This window comes from Microcebus murinus, chromosome 2, assembly GCF_040939455.1.
Source record: "Microcebus murinus isolate Inina chromosome 2, M.murinus_Inina_mat1.0, whole genome shotgun sequence".
NCBI lineage: Eukaryota > Metazoa > Chordata > Mammalia > Primates > Cheirogaleidae > Microcebus > Microcebus murinus.
In genome coordinates, this window is record NC_134105.1 from 41,449,295 (window position 1) to 41,470,490 (window position 21,196).

General features: G+C 50.4%; 1 protein-coding gene across 2 annotated transcripts; it reads right to left on the bottom strand.

Annotated features, from left to right (window-relative positions):
* Nucleotides 1-865: 865 nt before the first annotated feature.
* On the bottom strand, nt 866-21,135 carry CYB5RL (cytochrome b5 reductase like). Of its 2 annotated transcripts, XM_012749681.2 has the most exons (7): nt 21,013-21,135; nt 18,751-19,017; nt 15,390-15,538; nt 12,020-12,107; nt 8,237-8,341; nt 4,222-4,425; nt 866-2,466 (listed from the first exon to the last, which is right to left on the bottom strand). In XM_012749681.2, the coding sequence occupies exons 2-7, from the start codon at nt 18,937-18,939 to the stop codon at nt 2,263-2,265; spliced, it is 939 nt and encodes a 312-aa protein (XP_012605135.1). In that variant the 5' UTR covers nt 18,940-19,017; nt 21,013-21,135; the 3' UTR covers nt 866-2,262. The 2 variants fall into 2 exon arrangements, with proteins under 2 accessions (XP_012605135.1, XP_075854686.1); XM_075998571.1 differs by lacking the exon at nt 12,020-12,107 and having other exon boundaries at nt 15,380-15,538.
* Between the last annotated feature and the right edge of the window lie 61 nt (nt 21,136-21,196).

Sequence of the window (21,196 nt, forward strand, 5' to 3'; positions counted from 1 at the left end):
TGAGACAGAGTCTCACTTTGTTGCCCAGGCTAGAGTGCCGTGGCATCAGCCTAGCTCACAGCAACCTCATATTCCTGAGCTCAAGTGATCCTCCTGCCTCAGCCTCCCAAGTAGCTGGGACTACAGGCATGCGCCACCATGTCCAGCTCATTTTTTCTATATATTTTTAGTTGTCCAATTAATTTCCTTCTATTTTTAGTAGAGATGGGGTCTCGCTCTTGCTCAGGCTGGTTTTGAACTCCTGACCTTGAGTGATCCTCCCGCCTCGGCCTCCCAGAGTGCTAAGATTACAGGCGTGAGCCACCACGCCTGGTCTGTACTTGCCTTTTTGTAACACTCATCCCTTTTTGAATTACCAGTTTCATTTCTGCCTTCCTTGCTAGGCTGTAAGCTTCCCAGTAGAAACAGCTGCCTCTGCCTGGTTTGCTGCTGTTGCCTTGGCACCTAGAAGAGCGTTGAGCCCACACAGGTCCTCAAGTGTTTGTGAGTAGCGTCAACAGGATGTGCCAACCGAGGGAGAGGGAAGAGTAGACGAAGACTCTCCAGCCTCAGAGGCCCTGAGAGAGGAAAAGTGTCTTGCCCGAGTCACAGGCTAGGCGGAAGAGATCACGGTTCCTGCTTGAGACCTCTGACTCTCATCACGCTGTGCTAGAAAGAGGGTTTGAAACCCATAGGGATGTGTTCTATAGTTAGATAAGCTTGAGAAACTCTGGGTTAAACAAAATGAAGTTCCTTTATCGCCAGTCTTTTCAGAGGCTTTAATAAGCTGCCATGATTCTTGGAGGTCACATATAGTACCGCACGTCTATTCAACCCTGGAGCCTTGCATCGAAACAGTCAGAAACCTCCGGCTCTGTTCCCCAGCTGCTTGTCATGGCTGTTTATTGAACATGGCATAACACAGAGATTTGTTGTAATTTTTGGGGTGGGACAGGAAAATCCTTTCTTTACAAATAAAAATTACTCCAAGCCCCAATATATAAATGGGATAAAAATAGAACTGGGAAAACTGGGGATCTCTCTGACTGTCCCTTCACTGCTGCCATGCAAGGAACCCTAGCGCCCTGTGGAGCCTAGTTTGAAAACCACTGGTGCAGAACTATGCACATAAGGTTGAAACTAGAAGACTTCTAGTGCTGGCTCTGGATGAACTGTCTTACCCTGGGCAAGTCACTTAGCCTCATTGGGCCTTGGTTTCTCCATTTATACAGTAGGTCTGTTACACTGCATGTTTTTTGAGTCCTGAACTTTCAGCTTGGATACGATGAAGACTGCAATTCTATGACTGTAAAAGTCTAAGTGTACTATTCCACAGCTTAGTATTCCATTGCTGGAACTGCCCGTAGCCAACCTGAGCCGGTGCGGCACACGCACGCTGGAGCCCAGACCCTGAAAAGCAGAATTCGTTAATGGCAGTGTGCTGACCAGGAGCGCCGGGTTCCTGGGGTGCAGAGGGAAAGGGTGGGTGGATCGGAATCAGCAGCCGCTCAGTGGGCAGAGCTGGGAGAGGGACCCAGGTCTCCTGACGCCTGCTCTATCTTTAGATCTCCATAGCAACCGTCGCCAGGGCACCAGAGCTGAAGGCGCCTGCCTGTAGGAGGAAGGAGGGGCGTGTGTTTGCCTCTCCTGCCTCTGCTTTTGTAGGGGAAAGGACTCTAGACCCGGCTGCAGAACCATGAGAGGGGGACTGAGAATGAAGCCATTTGCAGCAGGAAAGCCCTGGGCAATCCAGGGCCCTGCCCTGCTCTCAGAACATGGTCAAGTCATAGACCCCAAGGCCTTCGGCATGTCAGGCTCACAGCACAGGAGGTACATAGGCAAGGGAGGTCCTCCTGCAAAGGGCTCTTAGCCACCCCTGTGTCATCCCTACACACTAAGGCAGCCCTAGTCTGAGCCAGTGCTGAGACCACAGCCAGAGTCCTTCACAGGCCCTCTGATAAGAGGGACCAAGGAAGCTCCTCTGGCCCCTTCCCCTGCCCTGCTCCTACTTGTCCTGGGCTCAGCCTGCACTTGGCTTCCTCTGAGGAGTCTTCCCTGCTTCCAGGCTGGCGCCGCCCTACCCGAGCCCCTCCAGCCTCCTGTTCTCCCTCCACACAGCAGTATGCCAGGAGGAACGATGAACCCCATGGAACCGCTGAGAAACGGAGGTTGCCTGGCAAGCCAGCAGCAGGGCCAGGCCTGGACTCGTCTTCTGCTTGCAGTCTATGCTTCTTCTCACATTCCCGCAGCAGGTCCAGCCTGGCTCTGGAAGGGCAGCCCAGACTAGAAGAGGAAGTAGGAGTCCCCGGTGAGGCCCGCACACTGCAAGCACCTGGCTACGTCCTCGGTGAACTCAGCCGAGCCACAGACCAGTGCAAAGGGCTTTCTCCGACAGCAGCCAACCAACTCCTCCACCAGGTCCTGGCCCAGGCGGCCGAAGCGGGTCTTCTCCCGGTAACTCCAGGGAAGCTGCTCCAGGGAGTTCTCCTGGGAAGGTGAGAAGTAGCGGGGGTGACTAGTAGGAGGGTCCTCAGGGTTCACACAGCCAGCTCTTGTCTGCCAAATGAGGGGAGTGAGGCAGAGGGGTGGGAAGCCAACCCTCACCAAGTGCTACCTGAGCCAGGCACTTGCCCGTCATCCCCACAACAAGCCTGAGGGCAGGCGGTTACCCTTCTAGGACAGGCGAGACACAGGGAGGAGATGGACAACCCCCCCCCGGGCACACAAGGAGGCAGGGGCGGTGTCAGGACCAGAACTCGAGTCCAGCCATTTCTCGCTGCCTCCCATAGCCACTGCGCCTGTCACTGTAGAAGGAATGTGTCTTCCCCACGACTGGGGGTTCCCATCACTGTCACCCTCAGAGTGCAATTTCAGTTCACGTTTTAAGGTCTCAATGAACTTGCTCAGTGAGCAGATACTTGCTAAGTGCTCACTGTATGCCAGGCACCGTGCTAGGCACCGGGGACAGGCAGCTGCTCAAAGCAGACAAGGTTCCCACCTCATTCTGCCTCTTGCAACACAGACCCCAGGTAGCAGTGGCTTCATCGGGAAAGGGGCTTCCTTCTCTCACCTAGAAAGGTGACGCTAGCATTTAGGGATGGACGGTGCCCTCCTCCCACTGTCCTTGCCCAGGTGCTCGGGCAGCGGCCCTGCCCTCACCCACCCCCTCGGGCTGCACCTCCTGCTGCTCCTAACGTTCACCCAGCGTGACCCTCTCGATGTTCATGCCACTGAGCATTCTGCCTTGGGGACAGGCCCACAGGCCCTGGCTCTGGGCACCCAGGAACTCTAATACTTGGAAGGGAAATCCAGGTTCTTGCCACAATGCCGAAGATCAAGTCTTTAGGGACTACATAAAGCTGCCTCAAAGGGGAAAGTGATGAGAAGGATGTTCCCAGCCCAGGGCAATGAGGCTGGCCCTGAGCCACAGAGAATGGAGAGGGGCCCTGGCAGGGGATCCCCAACTGAAGGGCACAGAAGGAGAAGCAAACCTACAGACCTGGGGAAGGCAGGTGCACAAAGGCAGAGGAAGGCCTGGTTTGAAATAAGGGGCAAAGACAGTCTTCCACGCTACAGCCAGTGGGGAGGGCCCAGGAAGGGTCACCTGAGTGAACGAGGGGATGGGGAATGAGAGGGAAGGACAGGAGGCAGTGTCCCTTCCAGCTAGAGACTCCGCAGCCTGAGTGTGATAGCAGCTACCCTCCCATGGAGGGACAGACTGAGGTGGTAAATACCATAATCCACACAGTGAACTGGGATCCAGTTTACTTTGTCGCTAAGGGAGTCCCCACTTTGGAGCCCGGCCCTGTGCTGAGCACTGAAGAAAGAGCGCTGATCCAGACGCGTGGTTCCTGCCCCAAGGAACTTCACGCCGCCTAGAGGAGGACTGCGCCTGCCCGGGCCCCTCAGACCCCCAGCCCCTGTAACTGAGGATGCGAGAGGGTGGCGGGAGGCAGCCAAGCATGGGGTGAGAGCTGGGGCTGGGGAACCAGACAGCCCTGAGCCTAAATCCTGGCCTCACCCCAGCCAGCAGCACCACTGGGCTGGTATTTTCACCTCTGAGCTCCTTTCTCACCTGTATCACAAACGTAATACCTGCCTTCCGTGCCAGGCACATGGGAGGTGCCCCCCAGGGCCGGGAGTAGTATTATAGGCTGGGCGGAGAGCCTACAGCGGTCCTCAGGATGGCTGCGAGCGCACTGCGGTCTCAGTCATGGAAGGAAGTCGCCACTCTGCACTTACCTGGCTGAGCACAAAGAAAGTGCGGACGTTCCAGAAACGGGCCTGCTCTTGGAGGAAGGTTTTCAGGTAGATGCCCTCAAAGGTCTTGAAGCAGCCGACTAGAGTGACAAAAGTCTCGTCGTCCGCGTTGTCTGTGATGCTCTGCAGGATGGGCACCATGGGGGCCAGGCCAGTGCCCGCAGCCAGCATGAGGAGCTCACCATACTGGGGAGGAGAAGGGGCGATTGACGGGGCTGGGGGTCTCTGCCCACCCACCCACTACCGTAAAGCAGTGCCCTTCCTGAGTGTCCCACCCATCTACATCCCCTCTCTACTGCCTCCAGGAAGCCATCCTTGCTTCTGAAAGACATGTGAGGTTTGGGTAACAGAGACTACGGAATCTTAAGGCTAAAAGGGAACATAACAGAGTAGCCCATCCTGTAAATGGCTTGGTTGCCTATTAAAGCATCTCAATAAAAACTCTCTGCTCACATACTTCTGCTGACAGGGAGCTCATTACCTCTCAAGGTAGCTTGCTCTATTGTAGGGCAACTCCCCCTGCCAGGGAGGTCTTCGCACCTCACACACTGAGCTGAAACCTCTCCCACCAAAGCCATGCCCACTCCCAACCCTGTCCCAGCCCTGCTCTCTGGGTACTTCCTCTGCCAGAGCAGCCTTGCAGAGATCTTAGGGGTCCCCCTCTTAGATTCCTGAGCATGCTCTTCTCTAGCCTAAATGAGATAATAAACATAAGTGCTAGCAAAGCACTGGCACAAAAGATGCATGCAAAAAAGGTGAGTTCCCATCCCAAGAGGCCCCAGTTCCATCAACTTCTCCTCACTGAACCCATTTCCTGGCTCTAGGCCTCTTAATGAGGGGTGATCCTCTTTAAGATCAGTGCCTTAAAGGTTAGTGCCTGACCCACGCAGAGAGGTATTCACCACCTTCATTCTAGAGATTAGGCCTCTGGGTATAAATCCCTGGGCAAGTTCTTTCAAGGATCTGAGCCTTAGTTTCTGCACTGATAAAAAATAGCATTTCCCCATAATACCGTGTTTCCTTGAAAATAAGACAGGCTCTTATATTTATTTTTCTTCAAGAAGACACAGTAGGGCTTATTTTCAGGGCATGTGTTATTTTCCCCTCAAAGCCTCAGCTTGCAGCACGCACAGGATGGCTGGGACCTGACAGGGGGAGCCAACCTTGTTGGTGGGGCTGCCCGCACCTTTCCGGTCATCTCTGGGATAGTAGCTATCACGATGGGGCAGATGAGAAGGGCTGCTCGTCTTCTTTACCGCTCTGCGATGAAATGCACGGGTTGTGCAGATACACTGTGTAGCCACGGCCATCACTAGGTCTTATTTTCGGGGTAGGGCTTATCTTGCGCAAATGCTTAGAAATCCTGCTAGGGCTTATTTTATGGGTAGGTCTTATTTTCAGGGAAACACGGTAGCACCTATTTCAGAATTGCCGTGAACATTAAAAGAGATGATACAAAGTGCCAGGTGCAGAGTCTAGGCTTAATCCAATTAGGTTCCTTCCCCTTGCAAATTCCCCCTGAAATTCCCCATCAGCTACTGCTGGGCCACACCGTCCTGACCCTGTATTTGTGCTCTCCCCCGCCTCCAGGTCTTTACCCCGCCACACTCCTCTGTCTGCCATCTCAGCTCGGGCTTCCTCTGGGAAACCTTCACTGAGCTGGGGGCAGGAAAAGGGCCCTTCCTCTGTGTTCCTCCAGCTCTGTGTATCCCTTTGAACAACACTGGCCACACTGTGTTGTCATGCATTTGTGTGTCTCCCCATTAGACTGTGAGCCTCTGGAAGACAGGGGCCTCGTCTCACCCATCTTGGGTCCCCAGAGTGCAGCCCGGGCCTGGCCCTGGGGGGACACTTGTGTCTGTCTGTTGAGTGAATGCACAGGCAGATGCTAACGTGCCAGTCCTCAGAGCTCACGTAATGTCCATCTGTAATGAAGACCACAGCAAAGCAGCAAAACAGGGCCCGGAAGAGGGCAGGAGCACCCTGAGCGTCCTCATGGGAGCAGCACCAAGACTCGGCCGAAATTTCAGTGGCCAAATATTAGTGTTCGAGACACCATTTCTTTTTCTCACTGCCAGGCCCAAGGCCCTGCAACCTCCCTAGATGAGACACGCAGGGGCTTTCAAGTGCTCTGTGGGTGCAAAGGAGCAGACACAAGGCATCCGGAGGCTCTGCCCAGAAAAGGTGGTCAAAACAACATTCGTCCGGTGTTCACTCTTGGCCAGGAGGAAACAGGAACCATTCCCATTCCTTGCTCCCAAGGGCATGAGGGACACAGGGGCACACTTAGCTAAAATGCCAGGCTCAGCATGGGGAGTCCTGGGAGAATACTGTGGAAGAATATTAACATCTGCACACCACGGATCTAGAAAATGGGGGTTGTGGTCCCAAAGAGCTGTGGAGGAGACTGAGTTACTACACAGCAAGTGCTAAGGTCAGAGCCTAGCACACAGGAGGTGCCACATGTGTTTGATATTATTATACATACAAGTGTGTGTGCACATGCATGTTTGTATATACACCCATGCCAAAGAGGATTTGGAAAGCTATACCAAGAAAGTAAGATTGGTGTGTTTGGGTAGCTGGCTAGCAGGTATTTTTAATTTTCTCTTTTTTGTCTCTCTTTATCTGATGATTTTTTGGGTAATGTACATATACTACATTTGTAATATGGAAAAAAAAATAAAAGCTATTTTTAAATTAAACAAAAAGAATGAAGAGGAAGGCATGATTCATTCTTTTTCATTTGTTTTCATTTTGCTTTGTTTTCCTAATTATAAAGGTAATAGGTGTTCACTGCAGCTAATTTGGAGGGTATAATGAATAAAAATCACCCATAATTCCACCATAGTTGGAGTTGTTAACATTTCACTGCATTTTCTTTCTTTTTTTTTTTGAGACAGAGTCTCACTTTGTTGCCCAGGCTAGAGTGAGTGCCGTGACGTCAGCCTAGCTCACAGCAACCTCAAACTCCTGGGCTCAAGCAATCCTGCTGCCTCAACCTCCCGAGTAGCTGGGACTACAGGCATGCGCCACCATGCCCAGCTAATTTTTTCTATAGATATTAGTTGGCCAATTAATTTCTTTCTATTTATAGTAGAGACGGGGTCTTGCTCTTGCTCAGGCTGGTCTTGAACTCCTGAGCTCAAGCAATCCTCCCACCTCGGCCTCCCAAAGTTCTAGGATTACAGGCTCACTGCATTTTCATTTCATACCTTTTCTGTGCAGTTTAACTTAGTTTCCCAACCTGTTGCAGATTCAGTTTTATACCTAGTGTTTGTCACTTGATCATTGCATATAACATCATTTATAAACATAACTTTAAAATCCAGGATATACTATTCAGTCAAGTACCTGTGACTCAGTGTTCTTAACTGCTTCCCTGTTGTTGGGTGTTCAGCTGTCTCCAATTTTCTGCTATTATAAATAAATATGCAATGAACATATGCAAAAGAGTCAGCATTTTGGATTCGTTCCATAGGATAGACTTCCACAAGTGGGATTACTAAATCAAAGGATTTGAAGACTCTTAGGCTACTGGTACATACTGCCAAACTGCTTTCCAGATATGCATTCTTCCCGGGAATGAAGGAAAGGATTTATATGCCATGAAAATAAGAGAAAGAATCTTCCAAGCTAGGAAGTAGTGGGCTCCCAAGTAGGAATCTAGGGATGTATTTAGTCTTGAGACCCAGATGTGAAACTTGAAAGGCACCTGTGGGTCAGGCGACGTAGTGGCCCTGACCACCACGCACGCAGGTTTGAATTCTGAGCAATGGGCAGCCCTGGATAATTTTGGAGCATAGGCAGACAGTGTCATTTATTTATTAGTGTCTATTTCTTCTCCTCCCTAGCCCAACCCCAAGGATACACTCAGGATGGGGTGTGAACTCATGAAAATGGCACAGTGAGACCGTATGGGCCGAAACGTGAAAACCACAGCCCTGGGGGCTAAGCCAAGGGGGGCCTCCTGAAGACTTAGGGTGCTGGTACTCACCTGGTTTGGTTTATACAAGAAACTTCCGAAAGGTCCTCGCCAGAAAGCTGTGTCTCCTACTCTCCAGGACTCAACGTACCGGGACATCAGCCCAGTCTGGTAGCACTGAAAGCAAACACAGGGAGACCTCAGTGGACAGGCACATGCTGCCAACACAGACCACAGTGGACAGTAACATGGAGCCCTCCCTGCATGCTCAGTGCTTTGCCTGCGTTCTCATTTCACCCTCCTCATCCTACAGAGTTGGAATGCATTCCCAATTTCCAGACAAGGCCCAGAAGCTTACACAGAAGGTAGAAGGCAAAGCTGGGATGAGAACCCACAGGACCTACAGCCTTCACCATAGACGTCTCCCACCCAAACACCTACAGGGACCACACAGGTACCAACAGTTAACACTCCATCTCGGTGTCAGGGAGACAGTGGGAAGTGGTGGGAACTGTGATAAATTGGTGAGTGAATGTTCCTTTTAAAGGGACAAGCCACTGTGCAGGTTCCACCCTATCATTTGTGAGGTCAATGATACCAGATCTACTGACTTTCTAAGAGGGGCAGGAAATTCATATTTTTATTTTTTTTTTTTTAGAGATAGTGTCTCGCTCTGTTGCCCAGGCTGGAGTGCAGTGGTGCCATCATAGCTCACTACAGCCTCAAATTCCTGGGCTTAAGCAATCCTCCTGCCTCAGCCTCCTAAATGGCTGGGACTACAGGCACACAGTACTACACTTGGCTAAGTTTTTCTATTTTTTTGTAGAGACAGAGTCTCACCGTGTTTCCCAGGCTAGTCTCAAACCTCTGTATTCAATTGATCCGCCCATCTCAGCTTCTCAAGGTGCTGGGATTACAGGTGTGAGCCACCATGCCTGGCCAAAACTTCCCATTTCTGCAATGTCTACAATATCAATGTATAGGCCAACACCAAATACATTTGTAGGCCAGATTCAGTTTTCAGGCTACATATCTACAATCTCTGCATTATCCCACACCATTTCCTGGCTGGATGATAAAAATGAAGGTTGTAGAAGAGATTCCTCCTTGGGGGAGGGCGGTCTACATTTTCTGGGTGCCTGCCAATTCTGCCAGGCACCCGCTGGGGCTGCAGGGGAGATAGTTAGCCCTTAAGTGCCATGAAGTGAGCCAGTATCTGAACCATGGAAAGAACTTAATAAATATCTGAATCGATGAAAGAATCAATCAATTAATCTAGATTCACGCTCTCCCCTTAAGGAGCTCACAATCTAGGAGGGACCTAAGTCTCAGACATACACAAGGTAGACACTACCTAATAGCCCATGAGAAAGATAAAGTGCTTGGAGACCTCTGAAGAGGGTGCAGTCCCTTCCTTGAAGTGGGATCAAGGGTGGCTTCCTGGAGGAGGGAGCATTTGAACTGGACCTTGAAGGATAGGCAAGATGGAATTCACTGGGGATGGGAATGTGACTGCAGAGAGGACTCTGGACGTCAGGTGTGGTATGGTCAGGGTAGGACAGCCTGGGTCATGTTCTGGGAAGAGCGAGTGGACATGGTGGGGTGGCGGTGAGGGAAGCAGCAGGAGACAGACTAGAAGGGTGTCTGGAGTGAGAGTACAGCCAGGCTTGAAGGGGACACTGGACTTTGGCCCCAGACCCATTTTCAAGCACACACAGCCACCTCTGACACAGCCCTGACTTCCCTGGGCATCATCTGCATAAGGCAAGGGAAGACCTGGGCTCATCGGGAAGAGGTCTGGCAGGGAAGGTATGGCTTTTTTCCTGCCTTTCTGGAGGCTGTGTCTCCCAGCATGCTGTTTTCTGGACCCAGTCTTGGGGGAGGCACAACTCCGGCTGTGGCTGTGTCTCCAGCACCCTCATAGAGCCTGGCACAGAATAAACGCTCAATACATACTTATTAAACAGAACTGGCACACCTTTTGTCCTTCCACTTGGGATCATATTACCCAAAGGGCCTTGGGACAAATGATGTCATCTCTCTGAGCTTCAGTTTCTTCATCTGTAAAATGGGGCTAATATGATCTACTGTGCAGGGTGGTCATGAGGTTGAAACTAGACATGAGAACAAAGAGCTGGAAGCAGCGCCTGGTGCCTGGAAGGTGGCTGAGCAATGGGTGTCCTTCCTCCTCCCAGCACGGGAGGGTAGACCCATAAACCCGCCTGCCCTCCCAGCGTGCAAAGACATTTCCAGCTCTTCCTACCTGGTGGCTTAGAGATAATTAAGCATCTCTCTAAAGAGAGGCTTTCCAGTAAATGAAGGAGACAATCGGCCCTGTGGCTGGGAGAGATCCAGCTGCCCTAAAGAACTGTCTCCGGGCTTATCCTTTCCGCAGAAACACCCAGACAGGCAGCTGGGGAAGCAGGCCATTTGGAGAGGGTTTGCGGACTCTCCCAGGCAAACACTTGCATGAAGAAGGGATCCCGTCCAAGGCTGTGAGTGAGGGGATGACCACTGGGGCTCTGAAGGCGGACAGGCAGGTGGAGCTGGGGACAGGGCTGGGGTCTGAGTCAGGGGCCCGGACTCACCGCTAGCAGCGCTTTAGTTTGCTTGTCAATGAAACAGAGGTAACAATGCATGGCTTACAAGGTAGGCTAAGGATGTGAAAGCTATTCTTCAATACTGGTATCCCCTAGGATTCCATTTGGGAAATAGTGATCTAGAACTATTTATTAGGTTGATACATATGAAACTGATATTTCTGTAAGTCAAAAATGTTACAGTACCAGCAATTTCATACAGTTCAACCTGATTAATTTTCCACATAACTGGACTTCCATGAATCCTTGTATATTTGTTGCCTATTTCTTGTGTCTCCAGGGTGCTTTGTATCCAAAGCACTTTCTTTGTTCATCTCATCTCTGCCAACTCTTCCACCCCAGGTGCCCCATAAGCACCCTCTCCTCTCGTCACTTAGACTGGGTACAGTCCCAGAAGACCTGTTCTATTTCACCCCTCCCTCTGGTTATCTCTCTCCCTTGGCCATCCCCTGCCACTGCCAGTTTACATTCCTTTTAGGCCCAACTTAAATGCCCCTGCCCACCTCTCCCTGAGGTGGTGTCAGGTTGGTTCAGTGCATAAGGTCCTCCTTGTCCCACCTTTTGCCTGATTCTCTTAATATTTGTGCTGCTCCCTTGGCCCTCCCTCCTGCTGCTGCATGACAGATGTCTGTGTTCCCCAAACCATGCCTGTGTTGCCATTGCCCATGCTGTTCCCAGACCCAGAGCTTCCTTCCCACATTTTCATTCTAGTTCTCTGCTCCTTAAACACGCAGCTTCTGCGAGGAAGCCCAGCCTACCTCCCCTGCAGCCGTAGCTGCCCTGGGTTGGGCTGGGCCTCCTGTGTCATGGCATCTGTCACGCTGTATTGTCCTGATCTGGTCACTTGTGCTGGGAGGGTTCCTCGAGGGCAGACACCATGCCTGATGCACCTCTGGACTCCAGTGCATGGCACACAGTAGGTGTGCGGGGACTTGACCCCCCTTTCCCCTCCCAGCTCGGTGCTCATTCTCCACGGTGAGTAAACAGGTGGGGAGGAGCAGCCTTCCCTTATGAGCCTCCTTTGAATAAACTCTGTGAAGAATATGCTGGAATATGCCTCTGTTGGTGGTCTAGCAGCCCCCTGCCCCAGCAAGAAGGCCTCTCCCCACCTTCCCTGCTCCACCCTCAAGTCGGCCTCCTCCTTGAGGACACGGGCCTTTTCCACATCAGGAGGGACTGCCCAAACTCACAAAGCTGGCAGGCAAAGGAGGCACCAGTCCATGGTGTCTCACAGCATCCTCAAGGGTCAACTCACCTTAATTAAAACTTCAAAGTATCCTTCTGTGTTGGCAGGGCTGATGGGTGTGTAGGCTCTCTGAATTTCTAAGTCATCCACTACCCCTCTGGGAAAGAGAAGCATGCGGTCAGGCAGTCATTCAACAAACCCTTACTGGGTACCTCCTCTGCCAGGCTGGGGAAAGTGAAGGTGGGGTCTGGCCATCCCAGAGGGCCTCACTAAGGGGCAGGCAAGGTGCAGCAGAAAAACGAGCTCTCAGCTCACTCACTGCCTGGGCAGGTCATTTAACCCCCCAGCTGCCCTTTCTATAAAATGGAGACAGCCATCTGTGTCCTAGTTGTGTGGCTCCACTGGGATCACAGATGGGAGAGTGCTTCAAAAAGTGCACTGAGGATGTGAGTTGCTTTGGGGATGTGACTATGGCTTTTCCTGCCCCCTCCTCAACCATCGAATGCTAGAGATAAAAACAACCACTAACATCTATTACACACTCACTGCCACGGGCCAGGAGCACCAGAACTGGAAGGATCCTCAGAGAGGCCCTGGTCCAAAGCCCTCTCCCACGCATGGCCCTCTACAGTGCTGGCAACAACAGGGTCAGGACAGCGATCATGAGTCGTAGTAACAGCCACGTTGTATTAGATGCCTACTATGCACCAAGCACAGCATATGCATCATCTCATTTAATTTGAACAATAACTCAAATGCGGAATCCAGTGGTTAGAGAAGGGAAGTCACTTGCACGGCCAGAATTCAGCCATGGCTCTCGCTCCAGAGCCAGGCTCCTCACCACTGGGCCTCTGAGCTTCCTGAGAGCACTAAGCACTCTTTCCTCAAGTCCTACTACGTAAAAAACTTTCTTCTTTGAGGTATGCAAAGATTAGAAAGGGCTTGTTCCAATGCATTAAAAGCAGGGGCTGGATAGAAATATTTAATAAACACTTAGGAAACAAATGCAGGAATAAGGGGCAAAACATATGAGATCTGCTGCAATAGTAAAAACTGTCGCCGGGCGTGGTGGCTCACGCCTGTAATCCTAGCACTTTGGGAGGCCGAGGCGGGCGGATTGCTCAAGGTCAGGAGTTCGAAACCAGCCTGAGCGAGACCCCGTCTCTACCAAAAATAGAAATAAATTAATTGACCAACTAAAAATATATATACAAAAAATTACCCGGGCATGGTGGTGCATGCCTGTAGTCCCAGCTACTCGGGAGGCTGAGGCAGTAAGATCGCTGAGCCCCGGAGATTGAGGTTGCTGTGAGCCACGCTGACGCCATGGCACTCACTCTAGCCTGGGCAACAAAGTGAGACTCTGTCTCAAAAAAAAAAACAAAAACTGTCATGTTTCAGAGGGAGCAACCATGCTGACCTGGAGAGCCCCAGAAGGCTGCTGGGGTTGGGTCTTAAAGGGTAAGCATGCTGGCATGGTGGCTCACGCCTGTAATCCTAGCACTCTGGGAGGCCGAGGCAGGCGGATCTCTCGAGGTCAGGAGTTCAAAACCAACCTGAGCAAGAGCAAGACCTCATCTCTACTATAAATAGAAAGAAATTAATTGGCCAACTAAAACTATATAGAAAAAATTAGCTGGGCATGGTGGTGCATGCCTGTAGTCAGTCCCAGCTACTCTGGAGGCTGAGGCAGGAGGATTGCTTGAGCTCAGGAGTTTGAAGTTGCTGTGAGCTAGGCTGACGTCAGGACACTTTAGCCTGGGCAACAGAGTGAGACTCTGTCTAAAAAGAAAAAGATAGGCTGGGCGAGGTGGCTCACGCCTGTAATCCTAGCACTCTGGGAGGCCGAGGCGGGCGGATTGCTCGAGGTCAGGAGTTTGAAATCAGCCTGAGCAAGAGCGAGACCCCGTCTCTACTATAAATAGAAAGAAATTAATTGGCCAACTAATATATATAGAAAAAATGAGCCAGGCATGGTGGCACATGCCTGTAGTCCCAGCTACTCGGGAGGCTGAGGCAGGAGGATGGCTTGAGCCCAGGAGTTTGAGGTTGCTGTGAGCTTGGCTGACGCCACGGCACTCACTCTAGCCTGGGCAACAAAGCGAGACTATGTCTCAAAAAAAAAAAAAAAAAAAAAGATAAGCAGGCCACTGGTAGGTGAAGGTGGGGACAGGAAGGGAAGCGAATTTAGGCAGAGGGAAGAGCCAGAGCAAAAGCTTAGAGTACGACGATGTGGGCACACCAGGAACCATCAGGTGGAGCAGGGGCTGAGACGAGTGGTGTGTGGGGGGTAGGGGAGGGAGAAGAACTCGGTGGGAAAGAAAGCTAGGGGTCTTGGGTTAGGATGTCATCATAGAGGCAGTGTGGCACACTAGAAGGTGTCTGAGCAGGGAGTGACAAGGTCAGAGGTATGTGTTAGGAATGTCACTGGAGTGGCAGAGGATGGGGGACAGGAGCCAGCCTAGAGGCAGGAGTTCTGGGCAGCACAGAGTTTACTGGTAGAGGGTTGTGTGGGGTTGTGATCTGCCTTGTGGTTCCTCCTGCCCACTGAAGTAGTGAACTCCAAGGATCACTGGGCAGGTCACAGGCCAGAATGAGCTGGACACAAATACCAGGGGCCAGTGTAAGGCAAGTGGCCAGAGTCTGGCCAACAATAAGCTCTGTTCTGGTTCCCACCTTGTCCTCTGACTGCTGGCTCCTCCTCCTCTTGCCGACACTGTAAATGCTGGTGTTTCCAGGGTTCATTTCTGTGCCCTGTCCTCTTTCCATGCACACATGTTCCCAAATGCCATCCAGGTATGGGCCAATCACCCCCGGATCCATGTCTGCAGCTCAGACCTCTCTACTGAGCCCCAGACTCAGAGCCAACTGCCTGGCAGACACCTCTACCTGGACATCCCAAAAGGTCTTGCCCCTCGGCAGGTGAGGGTGGGATCAGGGTGGGAGGAGTGCCTAAGTAGGCGGAGAGGAAGAAGGAAGCTCAGTGGCTGAGAGTGTAACTCAGGCCAGGCTGTGTGGGTTTGAATCCTGGCTCCATGACTTATTAGCTATGTGATACTGGGCAAGCCCTTTATCCTCAATGACTGTCCTTTCTGTCAACTGGTGCTAACTGTGTAGCCTTCGGCAAGTTCCTGAACCTCTGACTTCAGTTTCTTCTGTGGGATACAATGGCACTTACCACAAAGGACTTCATGAGGGTTAAATGAGTTCACACGGAACTCTGCCTTGGATGGTAAATGCTACTCAAGTGCTCAAATTAACTATTATTTATTACAAAAATGCATCATCTAGGTCAATCCCAAGAACCCTCTAAGTCACGTATCACTGTGTCTATTTGAAGATGACAACTGGAGGTGTTAGCAAGTGGCCCAAGGTCACCCAGCTAGCACATGGCAAAGCAGGGCTGCAAAGCTTTGGTCCTCCCACTACCTGAGTATACCGTAGGATGAGGTGCTGGCCAGGCTGCAGGCTGAGCTGGCTGTTCCCAGGTAGTGCAAATCGAACACAGTAAGTGTCCTTCGTGAGTTTGTCCATGGCACTGATGTGGAAGGCCAGGAAGGTCTCTGGGCTCAGCTTGGAGGGGCAGCTCTGCAACAAGAGATCCAATAGCTAGAGGCAGGGGCTTAACGGAAACACAAGCGTCCCCTTCCACTTTCCCCAAGGAGAGGCAATCTCAGTCGGTAAGTTTCCCGTACAATGGAGAGTAGTTCCACCTTACCTTCCTTTTCATGATCTGATCCAAGAATGCCAGAGCACTTTACATTGAGCTTGCCCTGCTCTTAAGCCTTCCACGGCTCCCCTCAGCTCCAGGGTAAAGTGCATGCTCCATAGCTAGACACTAAATGGCCCTGCAGATGACCCTCGAGGCTCATTTTATCTCCCGTGCAGCAGATGCCAGACTTTTCTCCATCCTCTGTCTTCCCAAATAACACCCACTGCCTCCTACCTGAGTCTGTATTTGCTCAAGCTGTGCCCTCTATCCAGAACACTCACTTCCAGTGCAGGAAAGATCTACCCATTCTTGAAACCTGCTAAAATCCAGATTTGCAGAATTTGGAAACTGATGGGGCTGCAAAGATTGTCTAATCCAATATCCTAATATTATACATGGTAAAATTGAGGCCTGAGTGTTGGTAGTGTACTTATCCAAGGTTGCACTGTAAACAGGGACTCAAATGCACGCTTCTAAGTCTCAGCCCACTGTCCTTCACATTTCACCCTGACCTACACCTCCTCTAGGAAGCTTTCTCTGAATGCCATGACTCACAGATCTTTCTCTCCTGTAAAATGCCCACACCTGAGACTACCTCATGCCCAGCTCAGGGCCTGGCACCTGCGGCACCAACTCTGGAACCCCAATGGTAGTGCTGACAGTGCCACAGAACCGACAGAAACTCTCAGGCTTGGCATCAAGGCCTTGTCCCCATGGTACCCACTCCCACATCTTCATCCAGGACGACCTTTTCATTATCAGCCAAAGCAGCTGGCACCCTCTGTCACAGCTGCCTGGCACTGTGCAAAAAGCACTGGGCTGGGAGTCAGGAGAACAGGGTTTAACCCCAGCTTAGTGGCTGTCCACCCGTGGGGCCTCAGGCATATATCTGATCCCCTGGGTCTCGGTTTCCTAGTCTCTGAAGAGAGCTGCTCATCTCTGATAACTTTATAGGGTTATTATGAGGGTCAGATGAAACGCAATGTAAAAGCATTTTTTAAAATGACAAATTACTATGGAATATAAAATATTTTTCTATTATTATTGCTTCATTAAAAGTTTAAAAATAGCCGGGCGCGGTGGCTCACACCTGTAATCCTAGCTCTTGGGAGGCTGAGGTGGGCGGATTGCTCAAGGTCAGGAGTTCAAAACCAGCCTGAGCAAGAGCGAGACCCCGTCTCTACTATAAATACAAAGAAATTAATTGGCCAACTGATATATATATAAAAAATTGGCCGGGCATGGTGGCACATGCCTGTAGTCCCAGCTACTCGGGAGGCTGAGGCAGAAGGATCGCTCGAGCCCAGGAGTTTGAGGTTGCTGTGAGCTAGGCTGACGCCATGGCACTCACTCTAGCCTGGGCAGCAAATCGAGACTCTGTCTCAAAAAAAAAAAAAAAAAAAAAAAAAAGTTTAAAAATAAAATTTATTATTAAATTGAAATATATTACTTTATAGGACAAAATCTTATAGTATCATTTAATTTTCTATTTGGTATAATAGATGATGACAACTATTTTCTAAGCACCTACTATGTGCCAGGTGCTTTACTTATTTTTCCCATTAAATCTTCATAACAACCCACAAAGTAAGTATTAACATCCTATCTTTCACATGAGAAACTGAGGTTTAGCAAACTGAAATGATATGCCCAATACCACACGATTAACTGTCAGAACTGGGCCTCAGTTCTTACTCTTTCCATTACCCCTCTGTAGTTCTTTGTCTTCCATCCAGAAGCTGAGTTTTTTGAGGGCTGGTACCCTGGCATCTTTACCATCAACCTCCTTATGCCTAGCACACAGGGCGTGATACTCAGTAGATCTGGGAGAAACTTATTTCTTCATTCAAAAAATATTTATTGAGTGCCAATTATAATGCCAAGAACTGCTCGAGGTGCCAAGGATAGAACAGTGAGCAAGACAAGAGTCCCCTTCTCTTACAGAACTGATGTGTTAGCAAGGAGACATGGACACTATACATACAAACAAGTACATTTAGGTGTGTCTAGTGGTACTGCATATTAGGAAGAAAAATGAAATTTGGGCAGAGATCAGAAAGAAGTGAAGGGGTGAGCCAGGTGGAGAAGGAAGAAGCAGAGAGGTTGTCATGAATGTCCCCCAGTCACTGGTGGAGGCCATAGGGGTCTGGTCCCCACCAACACCTTCCAGTGGCAGAACTACAAGAAGACATTTAACAGGGATAAATATAAAGTCACTTTGGGGGGTTCAAAAAAAACAGCTATTTGTTCGGGATGTATGCTCTCTAGCTTAGGAACAACATGTATAAAAATGACTAAGCTTTGGTCCAGTTTGGGCCCTCAAAATGGGGAATGGTTCGCCAAAAAGTGAAGGTGACACCAGACTGCATTAACAGAGGCAGAAATGGGAGGAAATGTCTGTACTCCACACCAGGTGGGAGGGACAGGAACAACAGGAAGGCTGTTCAGAGGTGGGAGAGCAGGATGGGGAGACTCAAAACCAGACCTGTGCACAGTGTCAGAAGGAATGGGTCCTCAGTTTCCCTATTTGAATAATACAAGGTTGAACTCCATGGTATTCTGACATCTACAACTGTAACTGGAAACCCTCCCTAACAGGAATGAAGGGCTAAACTGCTTGGTCTGTGAAGTCCCCTAGGAGTTCGAAACAGGAGGAAAAAGTCCGTGAGGGCTGGAGAACTACCACCACCATTGCTCCATTTTCCTAGTATAAACAATTTGCTAGTTTGCTCAACAGGGCAAGGACTGTGTCTGTCCTGCTGACTCTCAAATCCCCAGTGTCTCATAGGGCCAGGTACATAATAGGTACTCAGTAAATATTTGTTAAATGAAATGAATGTCAAGCTCTGTGCTAAACATCACAGATGTTTAGCCTCATTCTATAGATGGGGAAACTAGGGCTTAGGGAGATTAAAGGACTTTGCCTAAAACCACACAGCTGCTAATAAGTTCGTTCCAAGGCTGGGCTCTGACCCTGGATCTGTTAATACTCTTTTCTTTCTGCCATACAGAGCAGGTACGCTGGGCAGAGCCAATGCAGGTAGACCCTGCCACCTGGCCGTCTTGTCTGAGGAGTAGCCTCTCTCACCTGTGACTTCTGCCCACTCAGCAGGCTCCTGTCATTGCTGGCTCGGGCTGCCTCCCACCTTGCCAGGTCTCGGTGGTAGAGGTCGAACACACAGGGTGAGCAGCCACCGCCGCAGCACTGGGAGGGCAAGGGCTCCACGGGCCGCAGCTGCAGCCAGGCTTCCTCAGTGTCCTCCTCCCTCTCACCCATTGCCAGTGGGGCCTGGACAGCCTGGGAGGGACAACCGGTGCTATTCCCAGAATGGGCCCAGGCCTTTCCCTTGTCAGCCTAAGAGAGAGAAAACATGGGGATTATATTCAAGTATCCTCTATTCCTCACATTCCCCCTGAGGCCTGCCAGTACCAGGCTCTGTGCAAGCACTGGGGACAGGGATGGATCGACCATGGAATCTGCTGCCTGAGGGGGAAGGACTTACCAGTTATTATCATTGGTTTTAGAAGGGCAGTCCCTCTGTGCAAGATAAATCTTTCTTTAATAGAAGATAGGGTTTGGCTTCAGAAAACCTGGTTCTACTGCTCATGAGCTCCTATCTTCAGGAAGGTTTAGCAGGTGGGGACCCCCTTGAGGGCAAGGATGGTGTCTTATTCTTTCTGTATTCCACCACCAAGCACAGCCTGGCATGTGGAAGTTTTTGGTGAATCTTCATTCAGTTTACAAATATGTTCTGGGAGTTAGTACAGTGCTAGGTGCTGGGATGCAACAGAGGTAAACAGATCACAGTCCCAAGCTTCATAGAGCCTCACAGCCTAGCATGGTGTTATATCAATTCAATTTCTAGAGCATGCTATATACCAGATATGTATTATGAGTGAATTAGGTCTGGTCCTCTGTTCATGCCAATTTCTTACTCCCTGGGGTTTTTGCGGGCTAAAGGGAGATAAGGGAAAGAGCTCTGTTAACTGTAAACTGCTATTCAGGATGAGGGTCATATCAGTCTTTGCCTTAAATTCACCTTCTCTATGTTTTAATAATCCCACTTTCTCTGCCATTTTAGAAATTGATAGATAAGTTGGCTATGTCCATCATGAATTTTAAAGAGCCTCCTCATGCCTCCTCTCAGCCTCCACCTTTTCCCTGTAAGAGGCACCATCTTTAATCCAGGCCTTGAAACATGTTGCTGCCTCAGGCTGGATGACTCTCCTCACCCTTCAGGACTTGAGATAAGTTCACCTCCCCTCAGAGGCCCTCCCTGAACCTTCTCCCTCTCTATCAAGCACTCTATTAGTTTCTGCTATTCATTAAACACAAAGCAGTAAAGAAACAGAAACCACTGCACTCATGATGCAGCGTATATCCTAGTGGGACAGTCACTACACAAGATCAGGATGGAAAACATACGGTACCATAGTGTTGAATTCTAAAGAGAAAAATAAACTAGAGACAGGGATAGGAAGTGTGTGCATTGCAATTGACTTATTTATGCTACCAGCCTGCTGACCATATCTCCCATCTGTTTTGTTTACCAATGCCAACCAGTGCTTAGCACAGCCTGATACACAGTAGGTATATGATAAATAGGTGTTGGGCAAGGAGAAAAGGAATAGCTCCATCGCTCTAGCCTTGCTTCTAGGAAGCAAAAATGGAAATCCTGGTTGGGCTGGGTGGCTCACACATGTAATCCCAGCTCTTTGAGAGGCCTAGGCAGAAAGATCACTGGAAGCCAGGAGTTTGAGACCAGCCTGGACAACACAGTAATACTTGGTCTCTACAAAAAATAAAAAGTAGCAAGCCGTGGTTGCGCAAGCCTGTAGTCTCAGCTACTTGGGAGGCCAAGGTTCCCTTGAGCTGAAGAGCTGGAAGCTACAGTGAGCTATGATGGCGCTACTGCACTCTAGCCTGGGCATAGCAAGAACCCTCTCTTTCAAAAAAATAAAAATGAAAATAAAAATAAAGGGAATCCTGAGGGAAAGGCAGGAAAGAAGCTCGCTTTGGCGCGCTGGGAACAGGCGTGCGAGCAGTAAAGCGCAGAGCTGGCCTGGAGGCTCACGGAGGGGCAGCGACAGAAGCGCCCGCAGCAGTGAGAAGTGGGTGAAAGCACAGGAAACTTTTACCAAAGTACCCACTGTGTGCCGGGCGGTGTACAGGTGCGCCAGCTTAGGCATTTCTATCCCTATTTTTTCAGCGAGGGACATTGGGGCTCAGTAGAAGCAAGTGCCCTGCTCCAGCTCCAACAGCTCTTAAGCGGTCTAGCAACCAACCCCAGGTTTGAAGTCCTGGCGCTCTTCGCCTCCTCCCGTCCCAGTCCCTACCACGACCACTCACCTAGGTTCCTGCCCTTCCCCTCACGTGAGGCTCCTCCAGGTTCCGCCCCACCCGCGGGGAGGCGGGGAGCGCTTAGCAGGTTCCACCTATAAGAAAATGAGACCGACCTGCAGAGAAGTGGGGGGTGGGCGGCAAACGAGGATTCCTGACAGTGATTGGTTGAAGTGTCTGCCATTCACAAAAC

What these genes read in the sequence shown, in the direction of transcription:
- CYB5RL (XM_012749681.2), bottom strand. Translation starts at nt 18,939, where the DNA reads ATGGGTGAGAGGGAGGAGGACACTGAGGAAGCCTGGCTGCAGCTGCGG. An exon ending in GGCCAGCACCTCATCCTACG is followed by an intron (nt 12,108 to 15,389) that starts GTATACTCAGGT and finishes TCTCTTTCCCAG; the next exon opens with AGGGGTAGTGGATGACTTAG. An exon ending in CTTTCTTTGTGCTCAGCCAG is followed by an intron (nt 2,467 to 4,221) that starts GTAAGTGCAGAG and finishes TCACCTTCCCAG; the next exon opens with GAGAACTCCCTGGAGCAGCT.